The sequence below is a fragment of the Pseudochaenichthys georgianus genome, unplaced genomic scaffold, assembly GCF_902827115.2.
Source record: "Pseudochaenichthys georgianus unplaced genomic scaffold, fPseGeo1.2 scaffold_1149_arrow_ctg1, whole genome shotgun sequence".
In the NCBI taxonomy this organism is placed as follows: domain Eukaryota; kingdom Metazoa; phylum Chordata; class Actinopteri; order Perciformes; family Channichthyidae; genus Pseudochaenichthys; species Pseudochaenichthys georgianus.
Genome location: NW_027262095.1, coordinates 891 through 25,569, shown reverse-complemented (window position 1 = coordinate 25,569; position 24,679 = coordinate 891). Strand labels below are relative to the sequence as shown.

General features: G+C 44.0%; 1 protein-coding gene across 1 annotated transcript in view; it reads left to right on the top strand.

Annotated features, from left to right (window-relative positions):
- The window catches only part of ncf4 (neutrophil cytosolic factor 4), a 37,706-nt gene extending 13,399 nt beyond the window's left edge, over nt 1-24,307 (top strand). Inside the window, exons 7-11 of the mRNA XM_034076954.1 lie at nt 1,661-1,709; nt 13,408-13,506; nt 16,216-16,367; nt 18,613-18,675; nt 23,959-24,307. Of these exons, the coding sequence (XP_033932845.1) occupies nt 1,661-1,709; nt 13,408-13,506; nt 16,216-16,367; nt 18,613-18,675; nt 23,959-24,166 (571 nt within the window). The 3' untranslated portion in view covers nt 24,167-24,307. The remainder of the gene's footprint in view (nt 1-1,660; nt 1,710-13,407; nt 13,507-16,215; nt 16,368-18,612; nt 18,676-23,958) is intronic.
- The last annotated feature ends 372 nt before the right edge of the window (nt 24,308-24,679 follow it).

The following is a 24,679-nucleotide window of genomic DNA, read 5'->3' as shown; positions in this document are numbered from 1 at the left end:
TCAAGTGCTACTCAACTGGCTTTAGATAAGCCAGTCCTTTATTAGTATATCACTTTTTAAAGCTTTCTGTACACCATTGCACAAGGCTCACCTGTGGAGTAACTACATACTGATATACACCTGAACATCAGCAGGAGAGGACTCTTTAAAGTAGAGACACTACATACTGATATACACCTGAACATCAGCAGGAGAGGACTCTTTAAAGTAGAGACACTACATACTGATATACACCTGAACATCAGCAGGGAGAGGACTCTTTAAAGTAGAGACACTACATACTGATATACACCTGAACAATCAGCAGGAGAGGACTCTTTAAAGTAGAGACCTACATACTGATATACACCTGAACATCAGCATGAGAGGACTCTTTAAAAGTAGAGACACTACATACTGATATACACCTGAACATCAGCAGGAGAGGACTCTTTAAAGTAGAGACACTACATACTGATATACACCAGAACATCAGCAGGAGAGGACTCTTTAAAGTAGAGACACTACAGTACATACTGATATACACCTGAACATCAGCAGGAGAGGACTCTTTAAAGTAGAAATGTGTGTATGATTGGATGTACAACATTCGCTCTCCTACTTATGGATTCAGTTAAGTCACAAACATTCACAGAAACAGGGATATTTGTGTGAAGTATTGAGAAAACCCAGCGTAGACGTGTTACAGTTTTTCCACAAATGCACTTCCTCTTTCCTAACGGCGGTTCTGGCTCCTGATTGGCTCACAGGTCTGTGGTGAGTTACAGCAGGAGATGTGGTAAAGGTGGATTCTCACAACAGGAAGTTATGCAAAGCTGGACTCTCATCACTTCCTGTAGTGGTCAAAATCATATAGAAATAAAATTAATACAGCCGCTGAGGCACTATTAGCAGATCTTACGCAGGGCAATGATCCAGGTCCAGGCAAGATTCTCCGTTGTGCATATATTATGATCCTATATCATTGACAATGAACAGGTGTCCTATGGCTTCCTTCCTTGTGGCTTGAAACCCCCTGGTAAAAAACCGTTTGCCTACTAGTGCTCTTGCACCCACCTGTCCCCAATATATACAATTACACCAGGTGCTCTAATCACCCAGTGCCCAAAACATGCCTTCAAAATAAAAGCATAGAAACTACCTATGGCACTAACTAAGAATACATATAAATAAATGATAATAATAATAAACACTATAAACAGCAAGAAAATAAATGTTAAACTATTAAATAATATAAAGAGATATATATATATATATATATATATATATATATAGCTCCAAACAAACAAGGTTACATTTGGATGCTTCTTGCTTTAAATGTTTTAATTTGAAATGGTTATAAAACAACACTTGAGTAATTCCAAGGAGCTACTAGAGTTTACTTTTCACAATAAAAGCCCTCGACGTATAATGTAAAAACATTTGAGCAGTTCATTTATTTGTCGCTTGGTGTTTAAGGCCTGAAGAGTAAATACAAAATAAAAGTGTACTAATTTAGACTAACTTAAAGTGCAGAACGTCAGACTTTAGAGGTCAGATGTTGCTCGACAATAAAATGATAATGTTTTTTATTATAGATTTCACCTCCGGCGTTTGTGGCTGACTTCTATCTGTCGGCTTATCTCTTTTAAATCCCTCTTATATCTCTCTTGTGTTTTAGGAAGACGGTGAAGCCGAAGATGGACGTTTTCTCCTCCCCCCGTGCAGAGGTGTGTGTAGTAACAGTTTAACAGTTCATTGTTGTTGCTCTGGTTACCATCTCCATGCCACCTACAGAGAAACAACTTTTATATTCATGCAACCAACGCAGCATGCACCGAATCACCCCACCACACACCACACACACATACACACACACACACACACACACACACACACACACACACACACACACGCACACACACACACTGACACTCACACTCACACACACATGGCCATGCCCACGTTACTGTATTACTTTGTGAGACTGCAGAAGCCTTAAATCACAAACTTAAGTAGAAACTCTCACAGATGTAGCAATTTCATAATATATATTTTCAGCATTTAGATGTCATCATTTGTTTGATATCAAAAAAGGCAATAACAGGAATGAGTCCTAAACTAAACCTGAAATCAGGTCTGTGGTTAACACAAGCTGAAGAGATTTGAACGTTTTGTTCTACGAAACTGGTGGATTTTAAAATGAAGGTAACACGTGTCTAAATGAGACGACTAAACGCCATCACGACCAACATTATCCGCCTTTAGCTTAGCGGTGGTGACGTGAAGTCATGTGACCGTGCTGTAGTTCCTTTATAGCCCAATATTAGCCACCTTTAGCTTAGCGGTGGTGACGTGAAGTCATGTGACCGTGCTGTAGTTCCTTTATAGCCCAACATTAGCCACCTTTAGCTTAGCGGTGGTGACGTGAAGTCATGTGACCGTGCTGTAGCTCCTTTATAGCCCAACATTAGCCACCTTTAGCTTAGCGGTGGTGACGTGAACTCATGTGACCGTGCTGTAGCTCCTTCATAGCCCAACATTAGCCTCCTTTAGCTTAGCGGTGGTGACGTGAAGTCATGTGACCGTGCTGTAGTTCCTTTATAGCCCAACATTAGCCTCCTTTAGCTTAGCGGTGGTGACGTGAAGTCATGTGACCGTGCTGTAGTTCCTTTATAGCCCAACATTAGCCTCCTTTAGCTTAGCGGTGGTGACGTGAAGTCATGTGACCGTGCTGTAGTTCCTTATAGCCCAACATTAGCCACCTTTAGCTTAGCGGTGGTGACGTGAAGTCATGTGACCGAGCTGTAGTTCCTTTATAGCCCAACATTAGCCACTTTAGCTTAGCGGTGGTGACGTGAAGTCATGTGACCGTTCCGTAGTTCCTTTATAGCCCGACATTAGCCTCCTTTAGCTTAGCGGTGGTGACGTGAAGTCATGTGACCGTGCTGTAGTTTCTTTATAGCCCAACATTAGCCTCCTTTAGCTTAGCGGTGGTGACGTGAAGTCATGTGACCGAGCTGTAGTTCCTTTATAGCCCAACATTAGCCTCCTTTAGCTTAGCGGTGGTGACGTGAAGTCATGTGACCGTGCTGTAGTTTCTTTATAGCCCAACATTAGCCTCCTTTAGCTTAGCGGTGGTGACGTGAAGTCATGTGACCGTGCTGTAGTTCCTTTATAGCCTAATATCTGCTTTTTACCTCAGAAATCATAGTGGGATTAATATGTGGAAATTATCCTGCTGAACTTCTACAATAGAAATGTATCTCATATAAAGTAATATAAAGTCATTCTACATCAATTCATAAAACGTATGATAGTCGTAAAAATATAACTAGAAAGTTATTAAGAAAAAACTCCCTAGAAAGTAAAATTTGGTTGCAAAAAGAAACTAATATCAGTGGTTATTTCGCTGCAGAAAAGATGACTAAAACATTCTATTTTCATTTATATTTCAATATTTACAAATATATAGCAGAATATATCGTACAGTATCACGTCAATATCATGCATACACAGTATTTTGACTGCTCTGACAAATTAAAGAATGACCTCAGTTGTCAGATGGTGTGTCACACTTTTCGTCCTCCCTCTTGCACGTGACCTTATCAAAAGTTCCCGCCTTGCATCACTTCCTCTTTAATTTCTGTTTCCATCTCTCCTTTTGTATTAACCTCCCTCCCTTGTCCTCACCTCTGCCCTTAAACATAACTTACGTGTGTCCTTGTTTCCTTCTCCTTTCTACAAGGTTCATCCTCTCCTTTTTATTATTCGCACGCCCTCTCCCCTGACATCGAGTGCAAGCGTTTATATTCAGTGGATGTTTCACCTCAAAGGGGTGTGTGGTTCAGGTAGGGGGGATGCACTCAGAGGTTAAAGTGGTAATGACCTGCCAATTAAATCCTCCAAGGACGAGGAAAAAGGCTTTTATTATTTGTGAAATCAGCACAATCCCACACTGACCTTTGAACACACACATACACGCCTAATAGTTCCTCAAAACCAAAAATGTCCTCACATAACCGGTTGTTTCTCAATAATTGGTCCTCACATGTATAGCAAAACAAGCACACACTGTACTTTTATACTTTTACGGCCCTTAAAACAAACCCATTCCCTAACCCATAACACACTAACTTTAATCCCAAAGTAAACTATAATCATTGTAAGAAAATAAGAGGAATTGAGGTGCCTTTAAAAATGTCCTTACACTTTAGATGGTCCTCACAAAGGTCAAATAACAAACTAACACACACTCAAACATGTTTGTAATTCACCACCTCTGAGGACCCTAAAACACACCATTCATTTGCTAATGTCACCAACCTTGATTGCAAACTAAAATATAAACCTTTTAAGGATATAATAAGTATTTAGGTGACTCTAAAAATGTCCTTACACTCCAGATGGTCCCCACAAATGTAGAAGAACAAGACCTCACATACACACACACACTCAATTAGAAAACCAGCATCGTCTATTTTTAAATATAAACCAGCAGAGGCTTGCAGTGACTGTGGAATACAGTTTGTGTAGGAGTGATATTAATTCAGACTGATGGATGACGGCCATTTAGGCATGCACAATCTTGGATCATGCCGATATTGTCCAACTCTATTCGGCAAATATTGACATACACACATATTTTATTCCCAGCTGATTTCAGAGAATATGTTCTTATGATGGCCTACTGTCAGATGCAGACATGAAATATACAAAGATGTTCACACTTCCTGGTCAAAATAAGAAGCTACGGTAAAATCTAAAATCTGGCATTTCTTTTTGTGTAACATCTCATATTAGAGGAAATGATCATTTCTGGACACAATTTCATTTTACAACCAACGCTGTGCTTCCCTTACAGCTCAGACTCTTTACACTGTTGTCTCATGTTTTATAAACCAAACACTTGATTGAGAAAATAATCAGGTCATTATTCGAAAATAATTGTAAAATGTTTCTCGATATTTCAGTAAAGTCACTTTTTTCCATTGCAGGCCTTAAGGCTAGGATGGAGACCATTTAAGAGAATAACATGTATGCAAAATAATATTTTACACCTCAGATAAAAACATAGAAAAACGTTCTATCTTAAAAATGTTCCAAAAGGATGTTGTACTTTACTTTTCTACTTAAAATCCTCTTGATTTTCTTTTAAATAATATTCCGATTTAATTTCATTTGTGATTTTATTCAGCGTTTTCCTCCCTGTGCAGAGAGTTCTGCTTCTTCCTACTTTACTTTGGGTTGTTTCAGGTTAGACACACTCGCCCTATTATTCAGGCCATGAGTCCCTCACACACTTCAAATTCCCAGGGAAGTCATTGAGCTGCTAAATGCAGAAGTGCATGGATAAGAAGTGTGTGTGTGTGTGTGTGAGATGCTCCTTTGCTCTGCGCTGTCAGTGTATGTCTGCAGTGTGTGATATTATAAAGGCTGCAGGTGAAGTCTCTGCAGCTCTTGAACTGCGTATACATTATCACCTTGCAAAATCGTTTAGCTTTCTTAACCTTGCAACACACAATCACACAGCAACACACACACACACACACACACACACACACACACACACACACACACACACACACACACACACACACACACACACACACACACACACACACACGCACACTGGTGGTGTTTTATTACCAAACTAAGAGCAGCAACTCTATTTTCCTTCCCTCCCTCCCACACATAAGTTAAACATTGGTGTACTCTACTCACGAAGCAGCCAGCCTACTCAACTTTATTTTAGATTTTAGCTCTCCCTCTTTCTTTCTGAGTGTGTGTGTGTGTGTGTGTGTGTGTGTGTGTGTGTGTGTGTGTGTGTATGTGTGTGTGTGTGTGTGTGTGTGTGTGTGTGTGTGTGTGTGTTTCTACAGTGGCTGTTTAGCTCCGTCCAAACAATGATCACTGGCTGTAGTGAGGAGGCTTTTTGTCAGAGTTTTACGCTACGACACTTCATTGCTCTCCACTTAGCGTTAGCTCCAGGGCCGTCCCTCCCTACAGGCCGATCATGCAGGCTGCATGGGGCCTCACATTGCGCAGGGGGCCTCGGCTCATGAGCTCGGCTTGCGGCTTGTGGTTTAAGAAATATCAGTTTTTGAGCATGTCATAAGCATGTTTTGTCTTGACTATATTACAATATTATAATAAAATAATATAGTATTTATATTATTGAATTGATTATGATTATTATTATTAGTATAATTAGTTTATTTACATTCATTATATTCTAATCTTTTTGAGGCTAGTATTTGGCAGGAAATGTAGACGTACCTGTAAACGCATACTGAACGACATACATGCACATGTACCATTTACCTCACTTTTTAAATAGTAACCGTTGATAATAATAATAAACAGGAATTATATTTGCAAAGTACTTTGTTTCCAAAACATTTTTTTTCACTCCTGTTGGTTGGGGGGGGGGGGGGGGGCTCATCTCACAATGTCGCTTGGGGCCCCAAGTTGGCCAGGGACGGCCCTGGTTCGCTCAGGCTTAGCCTCAAACAGCCGGATGAGTAATTGGCACTACGAGCCTCAAACAAGGTCAACAGGACGCGACCGTTATCACGATTTAAAGGATGCTTTGTCTCATGTGCCAGAATCAGGGAGAAGAAACAGAAGCAGACAAAGATAAAAGAGAGACTCTATTTGTGCTATTTTAGAGAAAGGAGTTAAAGGGGCCCTAATCTGCTTTTCTAAATGCATACTGTAGTTCATTCAGAATCCAAGAAACGTCCAAAAGTCCTCGATATTTTTGGAGGATTTGCAATAAATATCACTTGCAATAAGTTGCTGTGCTAAGCTTCTTCCAGAATTATTGTTAATATTGTTGCTAAAGTCACTGTTTATTAAATTATCATTGTAGAGGATTAACGAGTAAAGCCTGATTAACTCAAACAAAACACTTATATTGTGAGAAAGACAACCAAACATTTTGTAAGTGTACATTTTTGGGTGTGGGCACGTTTCTATAAATGCAACAATACCGTATGATTTATAATTACTTTATTTATTGTCTTTGCTTAATATTGTTAAGTTCACTATCAGTCATGTCATACAAATACAAGGCTACATTAGTTATTCCCTTAGTGCCTTCTTGAGAGGTGCATATTTGTTATCAGGATAATATCATAAAGGGCAGTAATATCGTCCAGGATTATTCCTCTCATATCTCCCGCTGCGTTTACACAACCTCTCACATGCACATCCTCCCGTGACCTTTTAGGAAGTGGGCCATCCACTTAATGAAATTAAGATCTGCTAACGAGCTGAGGTCTGCGGAGCTCATTAAGGCGGGGTCGGAGAGTCTAATTGAGCCGATGATTGCTCCGGAGACCCTCGTGAACCTGAGGCTTGAATACTGCTTTCTATTCCTCCATCTTGCGACTGTGTGACTCCCTCTCTTGGATATCAGCATGTGAAGGACACTGTTCAGGAACTAGTCTCTGTATGTGATGACTCCTTCCATTCTGGAGAGGATCACAAATACAGTTGCAAGAAAAAGTGAACCCTTTGGAATTACCTGGATGTCATAACATGTGTTCTGATCTTCATCTAAGTCACAACAATAGACAAACACAGTCTGCTTAAACTTATACCACACAAACAATGATATGTTTTCATGTTTTTATTGAACACACCACGTAAACATTCACAGTGCAGGGTGGAACAAGTATGTGAACCCCGAGGCTAAAGACTTCTTCAAGAGCTAATTGGAGTCTGGAGTCAGCCAACCTGGAGTCCAACCAATGAGAGAGACTGGAGGTGTTGGTTAAAGCTGCCCTGCCCTATAGAAAATACACAGCAGTATTGAATTTGCTATTCTTAAGAAGCATTGCCAGATGTGAGCCATGCCTCGCTCAGAAGAGCTCTCAGAAGACCTACCATTAAGAACTGTTGACTTGCATAAAGCTGGAAAGGGTTCCAGAAGTATCTCTGAAAGCCTTGATGGTCATCAGTCCACGGTAAGACAGGTTGTCTTTACATGGAGAAAGTTCAGCACTATTGCTACTCTCCCTAGGAGTGGCCGTCCTGTAAAGATGACTGCAAGAGCACTGCGCAGAATGCTCAATGAGGTGAAGAAGAGTCCTAGAGAGTCAGCGAGAGACTTAAAGAAATCTCTGGCACATGCTAACATCTCTGTTGACGAATCTACGATACGTAAAACACTGAACAAGAATGGAGTTCATGGGAGGACACCACGGAGGAAGCCACTGCCGTCCAGAAACAACATTGCTGCACGTTTGAAGTTTGCAAAAGAGCACCTGGATGTTCCACAGCACGACTGGCAACATGTTCTGTGGACAGATGAAACCAAAGTACACGAACACACAACGCTATGTGTGGAGAATCCAAAGGGTTCACATACTTTTTCTTGCAATGGATCCTGAGGTTGAAGCTCAAGCCGGAGACCAGGGAGAGTTTTCTAACAGATGACTTTCCTGCATGGATTAATATCGTCCTGCATGGCTGTTGGTAGCGCTGCTAAAAGGTCAATCACAGAACCGAGGTCTTTCTCTCTGATTCAGAAAGTGTTGTTTTAGGCTATACAGTGACAGATTAGACAATTTATCCCCTCTGGATTGCTTTATGAATTGCGAGTATTTTTAATATTGAACTATAGAGATGTTGTCCTATTTTCAAATTGCAAAATGAAGCAACCATCTACCCATGAACAAGAGCCCTGTGATGGTGCGGGAGGCAAACGCTAAGTTAGCTAGCGGAGAAAATGTACTGTCCTTGCTAAATAACGGAGCTAACAGCTAACATTATTGGAGGTTTTCGTTATGGTTGCGTTCAGGCGTTATTCAGTAAAAATGTGCATTGGTAAAAGTTAGGTACGTTAAAACACTATTAAGACGAATTTGGTACCAAGAATCGCAAGTTTAACAACATTTGTTATCAAGAAAAATTCATACTACCATTTTTTTACGATTTCTTGCGGTGTGAATATTGTCACAGTTACGAAGTCTATTTCGTGCAAGCTCAATGCAGAATTGTACATTCCTGTAAATGGATCACACATGCATTATTGAGTTCTCATCTGGTCATTACATTAGCGGGCTTAACTGCTAGAGACACGGAGGAAAACAACCCCGGCTATGCAGAACCAGGAATAGAGACAAAGGGAAGAGGACAGGTGGAAGGGATGTGACGAAGAGGAGGGAGGTGATGGTGAGCAGAGATGAAGGAGGAATTGCTTTGTCGCTTCATATTTGGAGTTTGTGTCGGAGATCAACACGTTCTCACATCAGTGATAAAATACTGCCAGCGGCGGCTCAGCGCTGCAATAACAGAGCGTCTGGAATACAGCGGCACAAATAGCAGACCCGAATTCAGATGGTGTGTGTGTGTGTGTGTGTGTGTGTGTGTGTGTGTGTGTGTGTGTGTGTGTCCTCGGGGTCAGGATAATCTCAATAGATTGTTAATCCAGCCGTCTCCCTCACTCCCCAGCTTCATTAATCTGCCACCAGCCTCTGTCTCATTTTTTACACACACACACCTTATACACACACCAACCTTACACACACCTTATACACACACAAATCTTACACACACACACACACACACACACACACACACACACACACACACACACACACCGTACACACACACTCACCGGACATATTGAATATTGATATAAACGTTCGATTTTTAACCCACTTTCCCATACTTGTATTTTGTGTAGAATCTAACGACAGCTTCATTTGCATTTTGTAAAACTCTTGTGCGTTGTTATCGATGCTCATCAACTTCACACACGGTAGACGTTTGGAAACTGCTGGATTCGGTTTAGGCAACAAAACGACTTGGTGAGAGAAAGAGCCAACGCTTTTGGATGGACTCAGAGGCGTAGCATCACGTGACATAATGCCGTCGGGAAAAGATCATCTCATTTTGGTTTCACGTGAAGATGAGCACGGTTTCCCTGAGGTGACACAATCCACGATCCTGACCTCAGCTGATGTTCTCTTAGTAATGCTTACAGATGTCCCGCCCCTTAGCCTGTCATGTTCAGTGTGCTGCAGCGCTAGCCAATAGGAGTGTGAGTGTCCTGGATAACTCAGGATCCGGACGAGATACAAGTTGCATTTAAAAGAACAGATGTCATGGTTTATCGTATAAATGTGTAAAACATGATAAAAGTCAGTTTAGAACATTAGATATAATAATAATAATAATAATGCATTTTATTTATATAGCGCTTTTCACAACTCAAATACGCTTTTCAGTATGAGGGAGGGTAGACAAACAAGGACAGGCAAACAAGTAAGTAAAATATAAAAAGGCAGTCAAGAGGAAGTTGATTGAGAGGGGGGGGGGCTTATGGGTAGACAGAGTTGGAAAGATGTGTTTTGAGGCGGGACTGAAAGACTGTGAGGGACTCAGAGTCATAGAGATATTGGGGGAGGGAGTTCCAGAGCCGTGGAGCTGCCACTGAGAAGGCTCTGTCCCCAAAGCTGCAGACTGTGGGAATGGATAGGAGTCCGGCTGTGGTGGATCTGAGGGGCCGTGGGGGTTGATAAGGAGTGAGAAGGTTTGTGAGATAAGGGGGGCCAGATGGTGGAGTGCTTTGTAGGTGAGGACCAGAACTTTGTAGTTGATGCGATGGGAGACAGGAAGCCAGTGGAGGTCTTTGAGGACTGGGGTGATGTGATGCCATGATTTGGTATGCGTGAGGAGACGTGCAGCTGCATTTTGAACCCATTGGAGTCTGTTGAGGGATGTAGTGCTGATGCCGTAAAGAAGTGAGTTGCAGTAGTCGAGGCGGGAGGAAATGAAGGCATGGATTAGTCGTTCGGCTGCGGGGCGGTGAGAGAGGGTAGGATTTTTGAAATATTGCGGAGGTGGAAAAATGAGGTTTTGACTGTTTGGCGGATGTGAGGTTCGAGGGAGAGGGTGGGGTCAAAGATTACGCCAAGGTTGCGTGCCTGATTGGAGGGGGAAACAATGGTGCCATCGATGGTGAGAGGTTTGTTAGTGACCTTGCTGAGAGTGGATTTGGAGCCGATTAGGAGGAGTTCTGTTTTGTTGCTGTTCAGTTTGAGGAGGTTATGTTGCATCCAAGTTTGAATAGCTGTCAGACAAGAATCGATGTGGGTAAGGGGTGGGTTCTGGAGGGATTTGGTGCTGAGGTAGATCTGAGTGTGATCAGCATAGCAGTGGAAGTCGAGGAGTATCTGACCGAGGGGGAGGATGTAAATGATGAAGAGGAGGGGGCCAAGTACTGATCCTTGAGGAACGCCTTGGGTGACTGAGGCTGTGGCAGAGGAGTGGTTGGGGAGGGAGATGAAGTGGGATCGTTCAGTGAGGTAGGACTGGAGCCATCTGAGTGCAATACCTTCAATACCAATGTCCCTGAGTCGGGTGAGCAGGATGTTGTGGCTCACGGTATCGAAGGCTGCACTCAGGTCGAGGAGGATGAGAATATTGAGGGAACCAGAGTCAGCAGAGGTGAGGAGGTCATTGAGGACTTTGACGAGTGCAGTTTCTGTGCTGTGGTGGGGATGAAATCCAGACGGAAGGGGTTCATAAAGCTGGTTGGTTTGGAGATGGCGGTGAATTTGTTTGGCTACAATGCGTTCAAGAGTTTTTGAGAGGAATGGGAGGTTGGAGATGAGGCGGTAATTAGTGAGGGAGGAGGGATCAAGACCAGGTTGTTTGAGGATCGGAGTAACAACAGCAGTTTTGAAAGCAGAGGGGACGGTTCCATGGGACAGCGAGGAGTTGAAAAATGATATGATGCGGAACCAGGAGACCAAAGGAAACTGTTACCTTTGTTCAAAATTCTAATATCTCTGAAGCATTTGGGAACTAAATATATAATATCGGGTTAAATTAAAACATATTGTACTGTTAAGCTTTAAGGATGAACTTTCCTCATCTCCTCCTCCTCCTCCTCCTCCTCCTCCTCCTCCTCCTCCTCCTCCTCCTCCTCCTCCTCCTCCTCCTCCTCCTCCTCCTCCTCCTCCTCCTCCTCCTCCTCCTCCTCCTCCTCCTCCTCTTCCTCTTCACCTCCTCCCACTCTTTTAAAACCGCTGCTCGTTCTTTTTTTGGTCTCTCCTGATCCTCCGATTCTATTTTAGTTTCAACATCTCTGTCTTTGCTTCAGCCGGTATCGTTCACTGGTGTTTGTGCAAAGCTTTTTCCGAGCGTACACTTAAGAGGTTATTGGAACGTGTGTGTGTGTGTTGAATTGTAGAAACTGTGTGTGGGTGTTGCTACTCTAACATCTGTATGTGCGAAGAGTCTCTTTGCAAAATAACAGAAACAGGTTTTCAGCGTCAACTGAGTTCTGTTGTAAAGGCTCCATTAACTGCATTCTGACACACTGCTGCTAACCAGCAACTCAAGCATCCAACACACACACACACACACACACACACACACACACACACACACACACACACACACACACACACACACACACACACACACACACACACACACACTTAACGATGTGCAGAAAACCCTAACGTTTCCTCAAGCACATCCAGTATATGTTGTATATAAACAGATGCACTCTGTATACCTGTAGTACAGAGTAACGGATACATGATCGATACTGAGGTCCATAACACATGTTTAGGTGGGTTCGAGTTGCATTATTTCAATGATGAGCACGTGCTTTAACCTTGAATAAAATCATTGTCTTTACCATGGGCTTTTATTTTGAAGTTCCCTCTGAACATGTGTTTCTAATCATCTCCTTTCTGAAGTGGCCATTATGACATTATGACATTACATACTCAATACTGTGGACGATCCCCACAGTCGACGACATGCTGACTGCAGTGGGGATTGAACCTGTGACCCCCTGAACCCAACACCAACGCACTATCCACTGCGCCACACGCCTCCACATGCGCTCGTGCTGATCACAATCCCCTGCATTTGAACTAAATCAAATCGTAGCAATAATTCTTAAATCAGAAAATATGATATCGTAATGCAACGTGTTCATTAAACCCATCATCTCGATGAATACATGGCATCGTGCAACACTTGAGATAATATAACACATTACATAAGGCTTGCAAATAACTGAAACACTGCAGCTGCACAAAATGAGCATCCTCTTCTCGCACATACACACACACGCACATGCACACACACGCACACACACACACACACACACACACACACACACACACACACACACGCACACACACACACACGCACACACACGCACACACACTTCCCAACCTCCAAACTTCACTATTTCCATGCAATAATTCACTCACACATCTTAACTTTGTCAAACTTCCTCCCACTCACTCTCATCCATCAGAAGTGTTTACCTGTCGGCTCTCTTCTCTCTGAGTGTGTCCGTCTCCTCTCTCGTTCTCTCTCCTCTCTCTCACTCGTGTGTGTGTGTGTGTGTGTGTGTGGTTTCTTCTGTGTGTGTGTGTGTCCCAGGTGATGTTTGACTTTCGCGGCAACAGCAAAGCGGAGTTGGACCTGAAGAAGGGAGACGTGATCTTCCTGCTGCAACGAGTCAACGCTGACTGGCTGGAGGTGAGGACAGAGAGAGAGAGTGAAATAAGGAGGGAGAGAATGAGGGAGGGAGGGAGGGAGGAGAGAGAGTGTGTGATAGAGGGAGAGAGAAAGAGTGAACGAAGAAGGGAGAGAGAGAGAGAAGGAGGGAGGGAGGGAGGGAGGGAGGAGAGAGAGTGGGAGAGTGTGTGATAGAGGGAGAGAGAGAGAGAAGGAGGGAGGAGAGAGAGTGGGAGAGTGTGTGATAGAGGGAGAGTGGGAGAGAAGGAGGGAGGGAGGGAGGAGAGAGAGTGGGAGAGTGTGTGATAGAGGGAGAGAGAGAGAGGAGGTGGAGGGGGAGAGAGAAGGAGGGAGGGAGGAGGGAGAGTGTGTGATAGAGGGAGAGAGAGAGAGTGAAAGAGGAGGTGGAGGGGGAGAGAGAAGGAGGGAGGGAGGGAGGAGAGAGAGTGGGAGAGTGTGTGATAGAGGGAGAGAGAGAGAGAAGGAGGGAGGGAGGGAGAGAGAGTGGGGAGAGTGTGATAGAGGGAGAGAGAGAGAAGGAGGGAGGGAGGGAGGGAGGAGAGAGAGTGGGAGAGTGTGTGATAGAGGGAGAGAGAGAGAGAAGGAGGGAGGGAGGAGAGAGAGTGGGAGAGTGTGTGATAGAGGGAGAGAGAGAGAGTGAAAGAGGAGGTGGAGGGGAAGAGAGACCTGAGCCAAGAAGAGTTAAAAATGGAAAGAGAGAGGTGGAGAGTAAAGGAGGAAGGGATGTTTAAAGGGAGTAAACGATGAAAGGGGGAGTTGGGAATATCCTCCAAAAGGAAACGGCTCATGTTCGGAGGGTAGCGTGGAAAGCAACGTTATCAGGAGACAATATATCTCTCGGCTGATTTGATCCGAAACACTAAATATAAAGTCCTTACAGACGCTCACTCAGAGATACAGGAGCGTTCGTTAACGACATCTGTGCTTATGACTTACGAGCAGAGTCCATGCATCGCTTCCACTTCTGCCGGCGCCTCTCTGGAGTTTGGATGTAGCGCTTAACCCCGACAATGAAACCACACAACCGTCCGGACAGCAGTCAGAGAAGCTAATGTCACGCACACACACAGGTTCATTACATACAGGACATCCTACCTCTAGTTAGAGATCGACGATGCGCCCCGTAGACGAGTGTTACTGTCTTTTTGAGTGACACGCACCGTCTCTATATCACACTCTCAAACCGGGGCTGGTGAATGTTGTAAAGACACGCTTTTAGATGAGATTTATGTCTGTAGAATAAAGGATTTAGTCAATTAAGTCTGGTGTTCTTTGACTTGTCCAAAATAGTGATTGTGTCACTTCAAAGCTTGTATTATCGCATTGTCAGAATGTCTCCATGGTGAAGACAAAAGACAGACACAAGGGTCCAGAGGAACAGGGGCTTTACAGAATGTAGCACAACTGAAGAATAAGAAAGGTGTGTGTGTGTGTGTGTGTGTGTGTGTGTGTGTGTGTGTGTGTGTGTGTGTGTGTGTGTGTGTGTGTGTGTGTGTGTGTGTGTGTGTGTGTGTGTGTGTGTGTGTGTGTGTGTGTGTGTGTGTGTGTGTGTGTGTGTGTGTGTGTGTGTGTGTGTGTGTGTGTGTGTGTGTGTGTGTGTGTGTGTGTGTGTGTGTGTGTGTGTGTGTGTGTGTGTGTGTGTGTGTGTGGACCAGAGACCAGAGGTATTTCCGTCCTCAGGAGTGACTGCAGGTGCTCCAGTTTCCTCTACTGGGACAATGACTTAATGCCCAGCATGTCCTGATATGGGATGTGGGGCATTTTAAATTAGACGCTCGACAGGAAAACTGCAACAGTGGAACTGGTGCAGTTAAAGAGAGGTCAGGAAACGTGTCGGATAAAAAAGAAAAAAGACGGAAGGTGTTGAGATGGACTGGGTGAGTGGGAGAGAAAGGGAGGAGGTGGAGAGAATGAGTAGCAACATAGAGGAGGAGGAGGTGCACTTATCTTGCCCCTGGCTTTCTGCAGAGATCCAAAAAGCTGCAACAGAAAACACTGATACTATGAGAACCCTTACACAACCCTCGCTCTGCCTCCGTGTTAGCATGCATGCTATCAGAACCCTTACACAACCCTCGCTCTGCCTCCGTGTTAGCATGCATGCTATCAGAACCCTTACACAACCCTCGCTCTGCCTCCGTGTTAGCATGCATGCTATCAGAACCCTTACACAACCCTCTCTCTGCCTCCGTGTTAGCATGCATGCTATCAGAACCCTTACACAACCCTCTCTCTGCCTCCATGTTAGCATGCATGCTATCAGAACCCTTACACAACCCTCGCTCTGCCTCCGTGTTAGCATGCATGCTATCAGAACCCTATCGTTGTTCGGGGGGGAGAGGATAATGCAACACTTGTGAAAAAGTTGATGAGTGCCTTTGATTTAGTCAGCGGACAGAGCGGCTATGGGCGGAACATGTGACAAATCCAACTGGGGCATCAAGGTGGATGTTTTAAACACACCATAGAAATGCTTTTTATTCATCTGAGTAGGTCTTTGTAAAAGCTCAGGGGTGCTGTAAACATGAAGAAGCAAAATCCCCGATACCATGTTTTAAACTCGTACCGTAGAGAATCAGAATCACGTTTGGTATAGTGTCGTACACGTACCGTACAGTATCATATCGTAGAGTATGACAGACTATTGTATCGTACCGAAGAATATCGTATTGTATCATATTCTTTCTCTTTCTTCTGTCTTGTCCTCAGGGTACCGTGAACAATCAGACAGGTATTTTCCCACAATCCTTTGTGAAGATCATCAAGCCGCTCCCAGAGAGTGAGGCGGAGGCAGAGGCTGAAGCTCTGACCTATAGCTGCCTGCGCTGCTTCCTGCTGACGCCCTCCGGAGTCCAGACCAGGTGTGTTCACCTACGCTTCTGCATGTTTCACAATTAAAATAAACCGCAAATAAACCGCCAGCATTTCTAAAATGCATGATCTGTTTAGTATTTTGAGCAAAATGTTTTTATATTTTTATATATCTTAGACCCATGATATATGCCTAAAAATAGCACGATAGGAGATCTTTAAGGTCTTCAATGACATCCACTTAAACACAGACAGTGGCAGAATCTCCGTGTTAGTATTATTAGATCTCAGTGCTGCGTTTGACACTTTGTTGACCACAACATATTGTATTCACTACTTTCAGCAACATTTGTAAACTGGTTTGAATCCTACTTAAAGGACAGGGAAAAGGTTGTTTCTATAGGTAACTACGCTTCTGAGTTGACACACATATGACATGTGGGGTTCCTCAAGGCTCCATCCTGGGGCCTCTTCTCTTTAACATCTACATGCTACCACTGGCTATAGCTATGCAGACGAAACACACATTTACATAACCATTTCACCGGGAGACTATGGTCCAGATCAAGCACTGAGTAAGTGCAAACGCGTCACTCTTTAGTGTCCCCTGGTCTCCCAGATGTGTGCGTCACTCTTTAGTGTCCCCTGGTCTCCCAGCTGTGTGCGTCACTCTTTAGTGTCCCCTGGTCTCCCAGCTGTGTGCGTCACTCTTTAGTGTCCCCTGGTCTCCCAGCTGTGTAGTCACTCTTTAGTGTCCCCTGGTCTCCCAGCTGTGTGCGTCACTCTTTAGTGTCCCCTGGTCTCCCAGCTGTGCACGTCACTCTTTAGTGTCCCCTGGTCTCCCAGCTGTGTGCGTCACTCTTTAGTGTCCCCTGGTCTCCCAGCTATGTGTGTCACTCTTTAGTATTCCCTGGTCTCCCAGCTGTGTGCGTCACTCTTTAGTGTCCCCTGGTCTCCCAGCTGTGTGCGTCACTCTTTAGTGTCCCCTGGTCTCCAGCTGTGTGCGTCACTCTTTAGTGTCCCCTGGTCTCCCAGCTGTGTGCGTCACTCTTTAGTGTCCCCTGGTCTCCCAGCTGTGTGCGTCACTCTTTAGTGTCCCCTGGTCTCCCAGCTGTGTGCGTCACTCTTTAGTGTCCCCTGGTCTCCAGCTGTGTGCGTCACTCTTTAGTGTCCCCTGGTCTCCCAGCTGTGTGCGTCACTCTTTAGTGTCACCTGGTCTCCCAGCTGTGTGCGTCACTCTTTAGTGTCACCTGGTCTCCCAGCTGTGTGCGTCACTCTTTAGTGTCCCCTGGTCTCCCAGCTGTGCGCGTCACTCTTTAGTGTCCCCTGGTCTCCCAGCTGTGTGCGTCACTCTTTAGTGTCCCCTGGTCTCCCAGCTGTGCGCGTCACTCTTTAGTGTCCCCTGGTCTCCCAGCTGTGTGCGTCACTCTTTAGTGTCACCTGGTCTCCCAGCTGTGTGCGTCACTCTTTAGTGTCACCTGGTCTCCCAGCTGTGTGCGTCACTCTTTAGTGTCCCCTGGTCTCCCAGCTGTGTGCGTCACTCTTTAGTGTCCCCTGGTCTCCCAGCTGTGTGCGTCACTCTTTAGTGTCCCCTGGTCTCCCAGCTGTGCGCGTCACTCTTTAGTGTCCCCTGGTCTCCCAGCTGTGTGCGTCACTCTTTAGTGTCCCCTGGTCTCCCAGCTGTGTGCGTCACTCTTTAGTGTCACCTGGTCTCCCAGCTGTGTGCGTCACTCTTTAGTGTCCCCTGGTCTCCCAGCTGTGTGCATCACTCTTTAGTGTCATCTGGTCTCCCAGCTGTGTGCGTCACTCTTTAGTGTCCCCTGGTCTCCCAGCTGTGTGCGTCACTCTTTAGTGTCCCCTGGTCTCCCAGCTGTGTGCGTCACTCTTTAGTGTCCCCTGGTCTCCAGCTGTGTGCATCACTCTTTAGTGTCCCCTGGTCTCCCAGCTGTGTGCGTCACTCTTTAGTGTCCCCTGGTCTCCCAGCTGTGTGCGTCACTCTTTAGTGTCCCCTGGTCTCCCAGCTGTGTGCTTCACTCTTTAGTGTCCCCTGGTCTCCAGCTGTGTGCATCACTCTTTAGTGTCCCCTGGTCTCCAGCTGTGTGCATCACTCTTTAGTGTCCCCTGGTCTCCAGCTGTGTGCGTCACTCTTTAGTGAGTGCAGGAACTGTTGCGTGTTTATATCTGCATCGTTTCTTAAGCTGCAGCACGTTTCTCCTGATGGAAGAGATTTGAGGTGTTGAAGCGTTGTGGAGGATATACATGTGCTTTAAGGAGATGATTGTGTGTTTCTTTCAGAGATGTGTGTGTACAAGACCTGACCATCCAGCCGACGTACAAGGAGCTGCTGTCTCGTATGAGGTTGGTTTGAACTGAATTATCTCTGGAGCCGTTTTAAGGGTACGATGGACATTGAAAAGTGTGTTTTTTATGTTGGGTTTTTATTTCATTTGGACCCATGTGGGAAACGGTGATTGAGAGAAATGTGAGGATTAGTTGAGTGGGTGTAAAAAGCCGCCTTTATTTTTTAGATGTAGAGGGGGAAATGATTTGATGCGACCCGACACCTGTGGGTGAACTACAGCACCTTCCAACATGTGATAATGGAACAAAAACGATGTGATGATACGAGCCTGAAGAGCAGGCAGTGAAGCGTCTGACCATATCTCTCTCATTGCATCAAAATCAACAAATGTTCACAAATATTATTCACATATGAAATGTTATGTTAGTGTGACGGGGTTCTATTGTCCGTATGAAAACACTGGCCTAGTCGGTTGGGTTGAGTTCCAACACTTTAATAACAGCAGCAAAAAATAAAATAACGAACCAGCACAACTTAAACAAAATAAATAAATGGCCAAATCAAACCGTCCATCACTCATCAGAGTCAACATGCTCTGGTGTCGCCTTCTCTGCAACCCTCTCCCGAACATGTCCCAGCTGTTGCCTTCATTGCAACATTCTTCCGAGTCCTCCTCCATGCGTTGGCAATGCGCCCAAACCTCAACAAACAGTTCGCAATGTCCTCAGCGCACTGGTACTGTGGAATCTCCGCACTGCACAGTGCCGCCACCCAGGCGCCGGCCGACCAGGCATCGGAGTCCGACCGAGGAAACAAATCACCAACCGGAACAGAAATCCGTAGGTCCCGGAGCTCCGCCAACAGGAACCCCTCTCGCCCTGGTCCACTGGCCGACCCGAGGCCGCAGGAGCCGCTGGGCCCACCCAGGACCCGTCCTCATCATCGTCCTCCGTCTCCCATGCCGGCTCCGACCCGGCAGCCGCGCTCTCCTCCTGCTGCTGACGCTGGGATCGTAGTCCCGTTCGCCGCTCTGCAACGCCGCCCAGCTTCCTCTAGCCATCCCACTTCTGACACCATATGTGACGGGGCTCTATTTCTCCGGAGAAACTGTTTGTTGAGGTTTGGGCGCATTGCCAAAGCGTGGAGGTGGCTGATTGCCTTTCCAGGTTGCCGCACATCGCCAACCTTGGGGAGGGGGAGGATAATGTGACGGAGCGGATCACATGAGTGACCGACTCCACCACTGACAGCCGACACACACACACACACACACACACACACACACACACACACTACACACACACCAAACATTTCCTGCTCTCTTCCCAAAAGGGAACCATGCAATTTATTATTTATTGTGTGTTTGTTTATTTGTTAAATGATTATGTTATCCTGGAAGAGATCACTCGGAAGAATGTTGCAATGAAGGCAACAGCTGGGACATGTTCAGGAGATGGTTGCAGAGAAGGCGACACCAAAGCATGTTTACTCTGATGAGTGATGGACGGCCTGTTTTGGATTTTTATTTTGTTGTTTAAATTGTGCTGGTTCCGTTTTTTGTTTTTGTTGCTGTAAATAAAGTTTTGGAGCGTAACCCAACCGACTAGGCCAGTGTTTTTTGAACGGAGAAATAGAGCCCCGTCACAGTTAGTCTTTTTCAACTGTTATCGTACTTGAATTACAACAAAGAAAAGGTACCTATTGTTTTTACCTAGCAAGATATAGGGCACTTAAAATAAATCTGACATAACGTCAGGTTAATATGATGGAACAGATTTATTCCATTTTAGACTAATCTCGTCATTATATCATCATGATGTTTAAGACAGATCTTGATACTACAGCCCTTCTTTACTGTTTCTTAAATCCTCCTCTTTCTTTTTTTAAATCTTCTTTCTTCTCTTTCTCCTACTCACTCCTGCCTCCCCCGTCCTCCTCCCCCGTCCTCCTCCCCCTCCCACAGTATTAAAACAGACATATTAAAATACAAGTCCAGGGTCTCATCCTTCCTTCTCCAGGGCTCAATACGCCTGAACGCAGAAAAACAATATTGAGCAGGTAAGCGGAAGGAATGGACTGATTATGAACGGAGAGGCTAATCATCGCGGCGCTCACACATCTAAATGACCAGATAATGAGAAAGAGAGAAAGAAGAGGGAGATAAGTCAGGGAGGAAAAGATATGATGGTGTAATGAGCATATGCATGGGGGGGGGGGTCCGGAGGGAAGTCATTTCACGAGAGGCGGTGACGGGCAACCGGCAATTTACAGGTTTGCGGTGCAGAACAGTGTAATATGTGCAGGACGGGGAATTAATACAGCTTTACTCATTAGGGTTTGTCCTGGGATTCATATGGAAAAATACAGAGGCAGGGAAACCGAATAAATACTCAGGATGAAGATATACTGTGATTATTAAAGAGTCCTCTCCTGCTGATGTTCAGGTGTATATCAGTATGTAGTGTCTCTACTTTAAAGAGTCCTCTCCTGCTGATGTTCAGGTGTATATCAGTTTGTAGTGTCTCTACTTTAAAGAGTCCTCTCCTGCTGATGTTCAGGTGTATATCAGTATGTAGTGTCTCTACTTTAAAGAGTCCTCTTCAGCTGATGTTCAGGTGTATATCAGTATGTAGTGTCTCTACTTTAAAGAGTCCTCTCCTGCTGATGTTCAGTTGTATATCAGTATGTAGTGTCTCTACTTTAAAAAGTCCTCTCCTGCTGATGTTCAGGTGTATATCAGTATGTAGTGTCTCTACTTTAAAGAGTCCTCTCCTGCTGATGGTCAGGTGTATATCAGTGTGTAGCGTCTCTACTTTAAAGAGTCCTCTCCTGCTGATGTTCAGGTGTATATCAGTATGTAGTGGCTCTACTTTAAAGAGTCCTCTCCTGCTGATGGTCAGGTGTATATCAGTATGTAGTGTCTCTACTTTAAAGAGTCCTCTCCTGCTGATGGTCAGGTGTATATCAGTATGTAGTGTCTCTACTTTAAAGAGTCCTCTCCTGCTGATGGTCAGGTGTATATCAGTATGTAGCGTCTCTACTTTAAAGAGTCCTCTCCTGCTGATGGTCAGGTGTATATCAGTATGTAGTGTCTCTACTTTAAAGAGTCCTCTCCTGCTGATGTTCATGTCCTCTAAATAAGAAAACAGATCAGAAACTATAGTTTTGGATCTTGAGCCAGATTTCCTGAACGAGGGAGAAAGAGAAAATGAATTAAAGCGTGTCTGTAGGCGGACTTTAGGTTTATCATAAACACGTCTTAACACATTTGATCACACTCTCAGTGTAGTATCAGCTGATCCAGACCTGCTGGTGTTACTACCATCACATTAACACTATTATAATAATGTGTAAGTATATAACACATATCTCTACAGGGTTGGAAATGCATGTTCAGTCATGAATCTACAGCTAATTCAGAATGCTGCAGCAAGACTGGTTTTCAACCTCCCCCAGTTATCCAACAATGCACCTCTCCTCCCCTCCCTTTACTCGCTGCCAAGAATATTTATAGGCATGTATTTATTAGGATAAACTCCTTGACATGCATCTCGTTTTCAAGGGGGTCCCGACAGAAGCAACGTCTTACAGACATACATGAACAAAATAACAGAAAGCAAAGCATGACAAACAAGGACTATGGGCTCAGAACAGTCTCATAATACACACGTGCACACAGAAGGATTCACACTTGTGTTTCCGGATCCACGCTTGTGTTTTTCAAAGCACACACAAATGTGTTCCGTTTCATATGCATGTAACTAAAATACAAATACAGAAAAAAGTTGTACATGTGTATTTTTGATCCTCACATATGTTTTCCGTTTAAAACCTCTGAACCTGCAAACACATCCCGCTTTCTGTGCACGGATCGCTGTGCATTCGTGTGTGGGTTTTTTGAGACTCCCCTGACGGTCAGCCGATTCGTACTTGTAATTGTTTCTATCTATAACCAGTCAGATGTCTCCTTCATTCTAAGCCAATCACATGAGCGCCCCCCCACGAGGGTATAATTTCTTGCGTTCATGACGTAGCGCTTCATGTGGAGGCCGCAAACAACTGCACGGTGTATACTGCCACCTACATTTTGGGTGGCAGTAAATCGCCCCCCGAAGTACCGGGTAAATCGCCAGAAGCGCCGACACCTCCTCATCATTCCACCGCATTTTATTTTGTATTGCCATAAGTTGGTCTCTCTCCGTTGGTGCGCTGGGCTAATGCTAATAATGCTAATGCGAGTAAATAAAATGGCGGCTTCACAAAACGTTTCTGTTTTTTACGGGGCGTGGTTTGCAATTCGCCCAGCCAATCAGAAATTGAAACCTTTTCCTCGCCAGGAAAGTACCACCTCTCTAACAGGGGCTAAAAAGGGGTGAGAAGGTTCCCAAAAAAAAGTTCTAGTTCCAGATCTTTTTGGTGTGAACGCAAAATCCCAGGAACTATTCCTGGGAAAAGTACTGCGGTGTGAAAGCGCCTGATGTGAGTTATAACATTATAATTAAATAACAAAATGAGAAGATACAGACAAAGACATATTACCTTTAATTCATGAAATCTATTGAATTATTGTAATTATTATCTCGAGAAAGTTATCCGATTATTTTGGGGAAACATTAGTTATTTCGAAGTAATGGAAGAACTCGTCGCCATTAGTGAGTTTACCCGAGAAAATGGAGGACGTAAAACTAAATGTCTTTCTGAATCCAAAAATAGCGTACATTTAAACGTTATCATGAAGTTAGCATGATGTGTTTTTCAAAAATACAGACCCGTTTGTCCTTATTTCGAATGACTCTACTTTTAAGATTTTTTAAAAAAAAAATTAGATCTTCTCCATATTTTTATATCAAAACTAAAAGGTCTATGTTCTAATGAAATAACTGGATGTGATCTTTAATAATTTAGGTTTTATCATTCCACAACTGCAACCTCCTTTTTACTTTCTTTGTGGAGATTAATGACCTTTTGAGAAGTATTTTATTTTGGTAGGATAGTTGGGGTGCAAACTCGATTCATGTTGACCCTGGAACGTTTTTGAATTTGAGAAACAAAATAAATAGACAATAGTCATTTGGAGTACTTGAAATTATGAGCAAGCGTAGAAATTATATGAAGTTATATGTTTTTGTTCACTTACCGTTAAACGTAAACAGTCGGCATCCTGTTGTTTACATGATTATGTTCTGCACCAGCTGCTTCAAAAAATGTAAATGGTAATTTATCTTGAATGTGAGGAAAATGGAGCTTGAAAGTCATTGGGAACCTTGTTTTTATAACATGTATTTATGTCATGTAAAAAGGTCTGAAGTCACCTCCTCCCTTTCTTTATCTCTCTTCAGGGACGTCTTCAAGGAGGACGACATCTCCATAAACTACCGCGACGCCGAGAACGACCTGATCCGGATTCTGGAGGACGAGGACGTGCAGCTGATGATCCGAGAGAGCCGAACGCTGAGAGACAGAATCAAGAGGCCGGCCAATCAGTTCCTGTGGGAAATCCACGTGAGCGCGACCTCTGACCTCTCCGTGTACAACTCCGAGGCCTGAGAGGAGTTTAGAGAAATAATCTACAGAAGATATTTAGTGTTATTATAACAGATCAATGGATCTGATCCTGCAAGTTATAGATGTCACTGTTTCAGTTATTTGACGACACATTACACTTCGTAATAAACTCCTTTAATTAAATTTGACATGCCTTTTTTTCCTACTGCACTCGAGAAGCTATGTACAAGAGAATAATTACAGTCGGGCCACATGTGGCGAAAAATTGAGATCTGAATAACAGTGAATTACATTTTGAGTCCTGAGATTTTTAGGAAAATAAATTCTCAAAATTATTATTCTTTTGAGGAAAACAATTTTTAATTGAATATTTACTGAAATAAATACAATTAAATGTTTCCAAGAATTCTGAAAACTAATAATTAAAAAAAATTGGGAATATTTCAGAATTTTTTGAATTTTGTCAGAATTCAGACTTTAATCTCATAAAAAAAATAAAATCTGAAAAGTCGGAATTCCGATTTTTTTCCTGAGAATTCAGATTTTTTTCGGTCA